Source organism: Apis dorsata, unplaced genomic scaffold (assembly GCF_000469605.1).
Source record: "Apis dorsata unplaced genomic scaffold, Apis dorsata 1.3 scaffold_137, whole genome shotgun sequence".
NCBI classification, from domain to species: Eukaryota; Metazoa; Arthropoda; class Insecta; order Hymenoptera; family Apidae; genus Apis; species Apis dorsata.
The window spans coordinates 237,362-248,816 of NW_006263429.1; the positions used below are offsets into that span (position 1 = coordinate 237,362).

Consider the following 11,455-nt stretch of genomic DNA (forward strand, 5'->3'; position numbering starts at 1 on the left):
TCGAATTCGTGTTTAATTTATCGAAAGCGTATCGAAACAAATTTCCACGTTTCGCGTAGATATCGTTTCTAATTCTCGTTTGTTTTCGTTCCACCGCATTTCCAAGTTGAAAACGTTCTCGATTCTCGTGTATACTGGCTCGAAACTTGTGCACAACATTTCTAACATTTCGCTTTCGTCTTCTAATAGCATATCACCTCGCATATGAATAGTGTTCTAATAGAATTTTGAGTGATGACAGTTGAACTTTCGGAACTCAACGCTGATACAGAAAAAATATGTCACATTTGCTATCGCGTAAGTATTTCGTATCCACCATCTACTTCGCATCTGCTTCGTTCTTTCTTATTTTTATTCTCGATATCGCTCGTCTAAATTCGATCGATCGATCGATCGTTTCTTCGTATCGTGCCGATATTTATAATATGGCTGGATCCAAAAACAAAAAAAATATCCCACGATAATCAATTTCTCATCTTGCAAATTATACAGTTTGAATTTCAAAAAAGTCAAGGAAACACCGTGAATCGATGAAAAATATCGATCGCATTTTATTACAAAGATTGCTTTATTTGGAAGCTGATAAAAAAAAGAAACGAAAATTTAAGCGAAAGATAAAAGAAATTAGTTTTTTTAAATTCAAGTCAATTTAAATAAATTCATCCGTTCTAAACAGTTTCGTATTTCTTTAATTAAAATATATCAATTTGTTTCAACGTTGCGCGACAGCACAACGCAAGGTACACAAAATAACGTAAAATATTCGTATATACATATATATATATATATTGTGCAAAAAAATCATTTTAAAAATATATATTTCCATATACGCGAATATCAAACTTTTGAAATATTCATCTCTTCTCGTTTCTTTCAACTTCTCTTTTAATTTCTTTTAATCGTGCAAGTAAGATAACGCGTTATTTATTATATATACAATTTTTAACAGATCAAATTAGAGAGAGAGGAAAAAAAAAAAATAATAACGGATGTAAACTCGTCTCGTTCTTCAAGAAGCGAAAACTTGATATATTTTCGCGAACAACATGTCCAAAGTTTTGTTCCACGCCTCGGCTACTTCCGGCGTGTATTGCTTCCCCAACGCTTGGCCAAGAACTTCCAGCATCACTTCCTTCAAGTTCTAGAAATTGGGGGAAAAACAGAGAGTTGTCAAAAAAATTTCTCCCCTTCTATCGTTTTATATATATTTGTTATGTCGAGTTCGCTCTTTCAAAGCGAAATAAATTTTCAGATATAAAAAAGAAAAAAGAAAAAAGATCGTCTTGATAAATAAAAAAATATTCGACGAATATTTGATAATTTTATAATCGTTATAGAAAGGAGAAAGGTGTTTCGATCTTCTAATTCTTCGTTCCGTGATAAAAGTCAAAAGCAATCTCTTTTCTGTTTCATGTTTATATATATATATATATATATTCTAATTTTCACTCTCGTACCTGGAATTCTTCCTTCGTTTGGCCGCGTTTTTTATGTCTCTCTACCAAACCGATTAGGCTAGCCTCCATTAATCCTGGGTCGTGCAAGAAATCGATAACATTATTTAAGGCCGTAATTACGCTGGCACAATGAGCTTGAAACCGTTTATTAGCCGGCAATTCGTTCAAGGGAGTGTCCATGAAAGCGGTAAAGTATCGCTGATATTCCGGATATTTTTTAAATAATCTGAAATTCGTCATTCGTTGGGATAAATCGATCGTCAGGAGGGAAAAGGGGGAAAAAAAAAAAAAAAAAAAAAATATGTTCGGGAGATAGGAAATTTCGGTCGAAATTTCAAGAACGGATAAGACATGATTAAAGGGTGAATTGAGAAAAAAATCATATCGATATTGAAGATAATAAAAGATAATAAACGAGAATAAAAGAGAAAAAGAAAAAGAAATAACATAAAATTGCAACGATGAAGAATAATTTTATCTTTCTTATTTTTTCACATTATCAATTTTTTACATCATCGTCACGACCAAGGTTATTGATAATGCAACTTCATATTCTCGAGAGACAACATGTTTCTCGAGATTAAGGAGACAAAAAAAAAAAAAAGAAAATAAAATAAAAGAAATATAATAAAAGATAAATAAACGTTTACAATAATTGGAGCTCATGAAAATTTCCATTCGAGCGATTTCCCTTTATTACGATACGATCACGAATTAAAATCGATTTTACGAATTATAATAATATTAATAATAAAAGGAGTACACACACACACGCGCGCGCGCACGTACACTTACGCGCCACACACGTACGCACGCATACACCCGCTCTTAAAAGCAAAACTTACGCGGTCATCACGGCGATCCCGGAAGCCACCTCGTCCTTCCTGACAACTGCCCACGTGTTCTGCACCAATTTCTTCTGCCTCTCGGTCAACCCTGTCGCCTGATCGATCCTGTTATCGTCCGATGACGAAATCCCGAGGAAACGTAGAAACGTTCCCATCGCTCCTCGTCTGTTGGGTATCGTCGTTGCGAAGCGCGTTGGATAAAAGAAAAGAAAGAAAGAAAAGGAAAGGGGGAAAAAAAAAAAAAAAGAGGGAGGGACTCCTTTCGAGTCGGAAACAGGCGAGGAATGAGTCTCCTTCTCCTCCTCCTCCTCCTCCTCCTCCCCTCCTACGAAATCGAAGGCAAAAAAAAAAAAAAAACATTCGGTACGAATAATGCTTGTCTGATGATATTATACCATACAATACACACGTGACACATTTATCTTTAGAGAGCATTGACGAGAGACGTTCGAAGGATATAAAAAAAGGGAGGGGGGAAGAAGAAAGAAAGAAGGAAGGAAGGAAGGAAGGAAGGAAGGAAGGAAGGAAGAGAGGAAGAAGAAGAGAAAGAGGAGGAGAAAAAGAAGAAGATAGAACGAATGGCGGATCTTATTTAATAATAAATTCGAGAGATTTCGGTGAGACGTCATGATCGCCGGTTATCAAACACGGTCGGGATACAGCGAGCCACCACAATTTACCGTAATTCTGTATGATATGTCACGTGCCACGTACTGTCGTTTTTCAATTCGCTCAATCGCTGACACGGTTGGACGCCGACTACTCGTTCTTCGTGCCCGACTGACGGCCACTGCCTATCTAATGCTATTTTAAATCCACCCCCTCCGCCAACACGCCTCCGCCACCGGCTAATGGCCACGCGGTTAAATGATTAAAATTATTAAAGCCTCTCTTTACACGATCAGCGGCCAACCGGTTAAATCGGTTAACCGATTATTCGACTTGGTTAACGCCTGTTTGGTCACTGAACTCTCGTATATATATGTATATATATATATACATTTTCTCTTTCCTTCTTTTCGGTTCCGAAATTCGAATTCGATCGTTCGATCGTTGGACCTAAAAAAGGGGAGGGGAGAAGAGAGGACCAAGCGACGAATGGCCAAGCTCACTCTCTCTCTCTCTCTCGTTTTAACTCCCCAAATTGCTTTACGATCCACCCGGGTGACATCCGGTTAATTAATTCGTATCGAGTTATCTCGATATGGCAGCCTCGTTAGTTTTAATCGATCATCCTTGCGCGGATGCATCGATGCGCTATCGCCAATTCGTTCACAACGCGTCCATCCCCTTCCCCCGTTTCGATTCTCTTTCCATTCTTTTCTTCAAAGAGAAGAGGGAGGGGGAGGGGGGGGGGGGCGTAAAAAGGATTTTTTTTTTTTTCTTTTTTTTTACGATCAATTGTATAAAACATCAATTGATAAAATTGAGGATCGTCATCCGTGAGATAAGAGCTGTGAGACGCGGGTAAAAAAAAAGAATTAATCTGGAGAAAATTATCTGTTAAAATATAGATGTCGTGATTGCGCGATAAATTGTCGCGTAATTGTTGAAATATTGTTAATTTATCGTAACTCTCGAATGTATATTTTCTTTTTTTCTTTTTTTTTTTTTTTTTTTAATTGATGATTGAAATCAGTTTTCGATGCATCGCATGCGAAGTACTTATCGAAGTACTTTGCTCAAAGACACATCTTATATCTTATTACTTTGATTACTACTATGATTATTCTTTTCATGTGGAATAATAATATCACGACGAAATATTTTTCTTTTTTTTTTTTTTAATTACTTAAATGCACTATTTTTGTTTCTTCTTTTTTTTTCCTTTTTTTTAATAAGAGCAAAGTTGCTTCTTAATAAACGATAAGGCAATGAACAAGTACTTCATTTAAAAATTATTGAATCGTTTTAAGATTTAAATTGATTGGGGATCAATGGATCGAAGAGTTTGGTCGAATTATTCCAACTTCCTTCTTAAAATTGGAAGAAGAAAAAGCGAAGGATAGGAGAGGCATAACGTTCGTGATCGATGTCCGTATAATAATCCTGACTATAAATTTCCCTCTCGTTGACGTCATTCCGTGAACTATATCGGGACGAAGGCTCGATCGTGCGAGAGGTACCCAAAGGATTATCGCTATGAGAAAAGATGTAAATAAAGAAATTGTACGTTTAGATACGCGGAGAAATAAAATAATACGAATAAGAGACAAAGATCGAGAGATGTATAATGCGTGTCGAAATGCGAGTTAAGAATTTAAAAATTCTTAAGACGATAAATCCTTAAAGGGCGCATCGGTTTAAACGTGCGTCGATTAATGAACATCTTCCTTGTAACAAATGAGCGCTTAATGCGCACCTGTCAGGTGGTTGAAAATTGCAACATCGCTTTCCATGCGATTCACGTACGTGGCGCATGGAAGAAAGAAAAGATTACGAGCCAGCGCGATCGAAACGTTTCTCGAAATTTCTTTTTTTTTTTTCAAAATTTTCTTCGAATTTTTTGACCCCCCCCCTATACTTTATGATCGTTCGAATTAAATTGGATCTTTGTTCATCGCGTAAAATAATGAAATTTTACGTTTTTTTTTAAGAAAATTTTTTTTCAGGGAAATAGAAAAACAATCAAATATGACTAATGCCGAATCGAATATAGAAGCTAACCAGGAAAATAATAGCAAGATTCATTTACAATTAATATCAAGTTTTATAGGTATGAATTTTTTTTTGTTTGTTTGTTTATTTGTTTGTTTTTATTATGAAACGAAATTGAAAAAAAATTCGTCGATTTTGGCAATAAAGAAATTTTAAATGCAAATCTTCTTCTTATTAACTCTGCAATAGCACACTTTCATTATCTAAATAGGATATTTGTAATTTTGGAAAGCGTGATTATATGGCTTAAAATGTAGGAATTTGAAAGCATGTTATTGATTTTTTTCAAAATTTTTTGTGCAAAGAACTAAAAAATTCCAAGTGTGCTCTTCGAGCAGAGCTGAAGGAAATGTGAAATAAATTAAACTAAATATTAAAAAAACTTAAATATTCCTACGTTTTTTATATGCAATAATAATATTAAAGTTAGTAATGTTTAAAGTTTCATTATTTAGAATACTATTTCCCTATATGAAAAAAAGAAAAATTTATTCGTAAAAACATCATCATTATCATTGAAAGGAATAAAAACGTATCTATCTATTTTTTTGAGTTCAATTAAATGAAAAAAATGTTTAATCGCAGTCTTGATAATGCGATGCTTTCGAATATCAATTTGAGAAATATTTTAATTACATCTCTTATTCTCATTCCAGTTAGTCTAGCATTATTCTCCGCCGGAATTTCCGCCGGTTGGCCAACGATCGCTGTTCCAAAGTTGGAAGATGAAAGCACCTCTTCCAATTTTCATATAAGTCAAAATGATGGAATTTTGATAATTAACGCGATACCGGTGGGCGCCATTGTTGGATCAATTTTATCCGGTTTATTACTGAACGTTATCGGCAGAAAATGGTTCCTCTACGCGACCAGCGTACCATTCATAATCTGTTGGTTGCTCACCTGTTTCGCGAATTCTTGGATTGAAATTTTAACAGCGAGACTGATATCTGGTATATCGGTCGGTGCCTTGTATTCCATGGCCCCATTGTATATAGGAGAATTGGTAGAGCCAAGAATCAGAGGAGCGAGTAACACTATGTTATCATTCATGTTTAATCTTGGATGCGTCTTCGTATTCGGTCTTCAACCAGTTTTAAAGAGAGAGGTAAGAATTATTTATTTTTTAAAATTTTTCATCGAAATCGTAACGATTGTTGTGTGTATTATTGTGTATTTATACGACAAAATGTCTCTGAGAATAAGCAAGCGATATCAATTTTCTGAAAAAGAAAAAAAAAAAAAAAACGAAACTGATATATGTTTTCGCTTGTCAACTCGCGACTTTGTGCAAATTTATTTACTATGCATTATATATTCACGATAAATTTAAGATGACGTAATGTTTAAATAGTTTTGTTTGTACATGAAAGTATGCAAAAATATGTAATCGTTAACGATACTGTATTTTTTTCCAGATTCTGTCATTTATCAATTTAATACCGATAGCCATATTTCTCTTAACTATGCCATGGTTACCAGAATCACCTTATTATTATTACAAGAAAAACGACAATAAATCCGCAGCATTAACTTTGGTATGGCTAAGACGCAGGGAGAACAATAAGGAAGAATTAGATAAGATAAAAAATTTGATAGAAATGGAAAATTTAAACGGCATCAAAAAAACACCATACGGGAAAGCACTGACACTTCTATTGCTGCTGATGGCGGCTCAACAATTGTCAGGATTCGCAGCCATTTTATTCAACAGCGGCGATTTGATTAAAAAATTCAATGTACAATTCGAACAGGATTATCTTCTTCTTATAATAAGCGCGATGTTTTTAGTTTCCAACTTATTATCCGCGTTTACCGTCGATAAAATCGGCAGAAAAACTGTTTTCCTAATATCGACGTACGGTACTGTTGTATGCCTTCTCGTGATTGGTGCCTATTTCTTTGTCGAACATATAGGGATAAAAGTCAGCAGTTATTCCATGATCCCATTGGTCTTTCTTGCGATTTACTTTCTTACTTTCTCGTATGGTTTAACCTCAATCCCGTATGTAGTCTCTTCGGAAATTTTCCCGACAAATGTAAAAAATTGGGCAACTATGTTGTCCAATATTTTTGGATTCGTATTATTCATAATCGTGTATAACGTTTATCGGCTTCTAAGCGACAAATATGGATACGTAATATTTCTTATCTTTGGCGTTATCGAATTTATAATCGGCATCATCTTGAACATAGCATTACCGGAAACATCGTGCAAATCTTTTAACGAGATTCAGGAAATATTAAAAGGACACAAGAAGAAATAAAGAAAAGACAATAAATGATTTGCATTCTATTTATTCAATTTTCATCTATGGTTCTCTTTATATCGTTGAAATCTCTGTTTCAAATTGTTGAATTGCCTAGAGAAGAACTTTCGAGAAGATAAGTATTTCGAATGTATTCGCGTATGTGAATTTGATCAAAAACGAATTTCATGAAATGTTAATACAAAACAAAAATAAAAATGGAAGATAGAAAAAATTTTTAAAAGTTATTCACACATTTATTGTAATTATATAATTTGTGTGGCTTACCAAAATATTACATTAAAAATGCTTATTATGCATTCGTTTACGTTCTCTTGGTGTCATCTTTATCACTTTTTTGATTGCATCTTTGATATAAAAAAATTTTATCTTACAATTGGATTGATAGATAATAAAGGAAGAATAAAAATAATATGAAAATTATTAAATATATAAAACTATATTTATACCTTCCAAAGAAATTTGTTGTATTGTTTTCATGACATAATCATCATTATTATCAGATTCATATCTCATCTAAGAGAAAAAAAATTCACGCTAATACGTCTCTTTCGGATATTGTACTTGCATAAAATATACATAAAATAGTAAAATATCATTTATGTAATAAATAAATAGGGAAATATAAAAAAAAAATTTATTCTATCTCTTGAATAATTTCCATAGAAAAAAATCTGAATCTAAAAGCAGTTGCTTTTATTTATTAATAATTATGAAATGATTCTCACCAATTGGCTCATATATTTTTTTTTCTTTTTTTGCTAGTTATTTTTTTTAACGATAATTAGAATAGAATAAAATTAAATCATTTAGTAAAATAAGATAAAATTTGTAATGTTGAATTTTAATAAAACGAAATTCAGATTAAAAAAATTTAAATGTTAAGTTCTATCTAAATCATTATCGTAATTAAAAATGGCATAAAATGGCTTAAAATATTTGTTGTGTTACTTATTCATTCATATGCGTCAAACTTACCTCTTTCTTCGATAATTTTTTTTTTAATTGTTTCCTACGATTTTTTTTGTCGTTTATAGAATATCTTTCATCTTTTAGTACATTATGGTAATTAAAATTAATTATATCTGATTCCAATGATATCCATAAATCTCTCTTATCATTCCAATATTCTTTTCTATCTTCCCAATAACTTAATGGATGGCCGTAAAAAATTTGTGACATTGGATCAATTTCACCCTTAAAACACTATTCAAAGTTCACCCTTAATTTTACAATATGACAAATAAGATAAGATGATACAATAATATAATAAGATCTTTCAAAAAAAGAGTATACATACTTTTTTGGATGTATGTACATTTTGCATTTCAAGTATTTTTTTAGTATTTCTGTTTATAAATTTTATCATCAAATTACATACATCGTTATAACATATTTTTTGTGCTATAATGTAATCTTTTGTCATCATGTGTGGTAACTCTTGTATTAACATATCTAATATATCTGATGTAAAATTCTGTAAATTTAATTAATTTAATTTTTTTATCGCGTTTATACATAAAAATTAACAAACTTCGAAATCAAAAACTGTTAATCCCATATCTTTATGAACCATAGCAATGTAGCCGAGAAAATCATTTTTCATTGATGTATTGTCATAATTCAAAAATAAAGCACACAACATTTCGCATATATTCCTAAATTTTTTTTTAAGTTTTGCTTCTTGAACGAAATATGGAAGTGATGTATCTTCGAAATATTTCACGTATTCTGGATGAGTTTTAAAAATCCTGCGAGTTTAGCTTATATAAAATGAATTGATAAGTATATAATTATATTTTCAAAAATTATTATAACATTATAATTACATAGTGCATAGTGCAAATCCATAATACATGCTATCCCTCTCTACAATCGACCAAATTTCTTTAATTTTTTTGATATCTATTGTAAAAATACTTTTGACATACTTTTCTTCCTGCCATTCTTGTTTCTTTTTATAGAGATACGGGAATGGATAAGTAATTAAATTTCCCATTTTTTAAATTTTTAAATACTTGAAATATTTTGATATTTTGTGACATATGTGATATTTGTACAACTGAATATCACTTTTAACCTGTTACAAACTTTGGGTTTATTTTTATCATAATTTCGTTCTCTTCGAATCTTTTTAAAAGATTCCTTAACTTTCAAAAAAATAAAAAAAGCGGTTGTAATATGCATATTTTCTTATTTTAATTATATGCTAAAATTTCCTTTTTGTCAAAACTTAAAAATTCTTATAAACAAAAGAAAATCAATAAATCAAATGAAACATATTCTATTTAATTAATTTGGCAATAAAGATAAAATATTATCAGTAAATTTTAATATAATTAATTTAATATAATTTAATATAATTAAATGTTAATATAATATATAATAAATTATACGACATTTAACAATTTCATTATATTGACTTTAAGGAAAATTTATTTCATGAATAAACTTTTATTTATTTACAAAGAAATAAATATAAAATACAATTTTAGACCATAACTTTTCCTAATGTATTAGCATACTGAAATTCTGAACTATTTTCATACTCGCACATATCCAATGCAATTACACAACTTTCCCTTACAACTCTTTTATTATCATTTAAATATTTGTTTAAAATATCGAAACAATCTTGAGTAGCAATGGAACCTAATGCTTCTGCACATTCGTGACGCACCATTTCATTTTCTTCTGTATTTTTTAAAGATGCTTCTAAATGTGGGATAGCTATCTCTTTTTGAAGTTGTCCAAGAACAAAAGCTATCTCATGTTTGAACAAAGCACTTCCTACTTTTAGACCTATTTTTGCAAATAAATTTTTACATTTTTAAAATTATAAATTACATTACAAATTATAAATACAATTACATAAAATAGAAAATAAATAAATAATTATTATAGAAAGCATTATTATAAAGAATAATGAATCATTATTTTACCTTCACTAAGAACAAGAATACTTTCTGGAGTATTTATATTTCTCAAGGAGAACATAGCTCTATATCTTTCAAACAAAGAAATATTTTCATCTAAAAGAATTTCTTTTAATTTTTTAATATCGGTAATATTTGTTGGTGGTGCTGGATCCACTGACATATAAGGACTTTTTTGTAAATTAATTGAATTATTATTTGATTTTAACCATTGTATACGAGATAATGCCAATTGACATGTTTCTGCAACTTCTAGAACACGATCTTTGCTATATTCTTCCAATATAGGTATTACAATTGAATCTCCAATTGCACCTAAAGCTTCACCTATTACAAAAAAGTATATTTTTAAAAATATAAACAAAAATAAAAATAAAAAGTAAAAATAAAAACATATGATATTTAATCTAATATATGATAAAAACCTGCTTCATGACGAACCATTGGTTCTTGTGTAGTATCTTTTAATATTTCAATAAGAACTGGTATAGCACGGGAATCTTGCATTTGACCAAGACAATATGCAAGTTCATGTTTTAATAGAGCTGATTCATCTTTAAAACAATTATGAATTTGTTGAATAGCTTCTACTCCACCAATATTTTTTAAGGTAAATAAAGCACGAAATCTTTCTTTTAGTGGTCGATTTTGATCGTTTAAGACATGGCCAATTGCAGAAATTTGATTCTTATTTACTTCCAACATATTTTTTAAATCAAATCAATTAAGTATATAAATTTATTAGAATTTATTAGTATTTTGTAAAACTTATTTCACTATTTAATATATACGATGTCACTTTTTATAATAATTTTTACACATGAAATTATATACTACCACTTTTGAGGTTAAGTATAAAAATGAATATATCGAATAGTTAACATTTCTGAAAAAAAGATAACACAAAACCGTAAGGCTTGTACTTATATGCGCATTAATTATTAGTATACATATATATATATATGTTCATAATAAGTAAAAACTTATATATATACATAAAATTAGTTTATAAATTATAATTCTATTTTTAAAATATGGCGCAAAGTAAAACAGAAAAAATTGGAACAATTTTTACAAGGTAAAATTTCTTTTAATTTTAAAAATTTAAATCATTATAAAATAGGTTAAAATTTATATTCTTAAATTATTGATAGATAATTTATTATTATATTATAATGAATTATCTATTAATAATATTATATTATTATATAATTATATAATTACACTATATATAAATATAGTTATATTAATTATATTATTATATATAATAATTAATACATTACATA

The 11,455-nt window shown here is 30.2% G+C and overlaps 6 protein-coding genes across 8 annotated transcripts in view; 2 read left to right on the top strand and 4 right to left on the bottom strand.

The window, feature by feature from the left end:
• The window catches only part of LOC102678203, an 11,683-nt gene extending 11,491 nt beyond the window's left edge, over window positions 1–192 (bottom strand). Inside the window, exon 1 of the mRNA XM_031509332.1 lies at window positions 167–192. Within this exon, the coding sequence (XP_031365192.1) occupies window positions 167–192 (26 nt within the window). The remainder of the gene's footprint in view (window positions 1–166) is intronic.
• An 810-nt stretch (window positions 193–1,002) lies between these two features.
• LOC102678345 (globin) lies at window positions 1,003–3,118 on the bottom strand. Of its 3 annotated transcripts, none has more exons than XM_006613192.2 (4): window positions 3,020–3,118; window positions 2,303–2,470; window positions 1,458–1,683; window positions 1,003–1,141 (listed from the first exon to the last, which is right to left on the bottom strand). In XM_006613192.2, the coding sequence occupies exons 2-4, from the start codon at window positions 2,458–2,460 to the stop codon at window positions 1,010–1,012; spliced, it is 516 nt and encodes a 171-aa protein (XP_006613255.1). In that variant the 5' UTR covers window positions 2,461–2,470; window positions 3,020–3,118; the 3' UTR covers window positions 1,003–1,009. The 3 variants fall into 3 exon arrangements, with proteins under 3 accessions (XP_006613255.1, XP_006613254.1, XP_031365189.1); XM_006613191.2 differs by having other exon boundaries at window positions 2,986–3,107; XM_031509329.1 differs by having other exon boundaries at window positions 2,303–2,630; window positions 2,986–3,103.
• A 1,807-nt stretch (window positions 3,119–4,925) lies between these two features.
• LOC102679103 (facilitated trehalose transporter Tret1-like) lies at window positions 4,926–7,645 on the top strand. The gene is made up of 3 exons (XM_006613288.2): window positions 4,926–5,021; window positions 5,620–6,071; window positions 6,382–7,645. Exons 1-3 carry the CDS (start codon window positions 4,940–4,942, stop codon window positions 7,228–7,230), a joined length of 1,383 nt encoding a protein of 460 aa, XP_006613351.1. The 5' UTR covers window positions 4,926–4,939; the 3' UTR covers window positions 7,231–7,645.
• Window positions 7,646–8,660: 1,015 nt separating this feature from the next.
• Window positions 8,661–9,426, bottom strand: LOC116185252. Its single transcript, XM_031509331.1, has 2 exons — window positions 9,063–9,426; window positions 8,661–8,984 (listed from the first exon to the last, which is right to left on the bottom strand). Exons 1-2 carry the CDS (start codon window positions 9,230–9,232, stop codon window positions 8,759–8,761), a joined length of 396 nt encoding a protein of 131 aa, XP_031365191.1. The 5' UTR covers window positions 9,233–9,426; the 3' UTR covers window positions 8,661–8,758.
• A 212-nt stretch (window positions 9,427–9,638) lies between these two features.
• LOC102678891 (deoxyhypusine hydroxylase) lies at window positions 9,639–11,074 on the bottom strand. Its single transcript, XM_006613195.2, has 3 exons — window positions 10,595–11,074; window positions 10,176–10,496; window positions 9,639–10,035 (listed from the first exon to the last, which is right to left on the bottom strand). Exons 1-3 carry the CDS (start codon window positions 10,872–10,874, stop codon window positions 9,725–9,727), a joined length of 912 nt encoding a protein of 303 aa, XP_006613258.1. The 5' UTR covers window positions 10,875–11,074; the 3' UTR covers window positions 9,639–9,724.
• Window positions 11,075–11,201: 127 nt separating this feature from the next.
• Window positions 11,202–11,455, top strand: part of LOC102679240 (probable 28S ribosomal protein S23, mitochondrial) — a 1,478-nt gene continuing 1,224 nt past the window's right edge. The window contains exon 1 of the mRNA XM_006613289.2: window positions 11,202–11,247. Coding sequence (XP_006613352.1) covers window positions 11,204–11,247 — 44 coding nt within the window. The 5' untranslated portion in view covers window positions 11,202–11,203. The remainder of the gene's footprint in view (window positions 11,248–11,455) is intronic.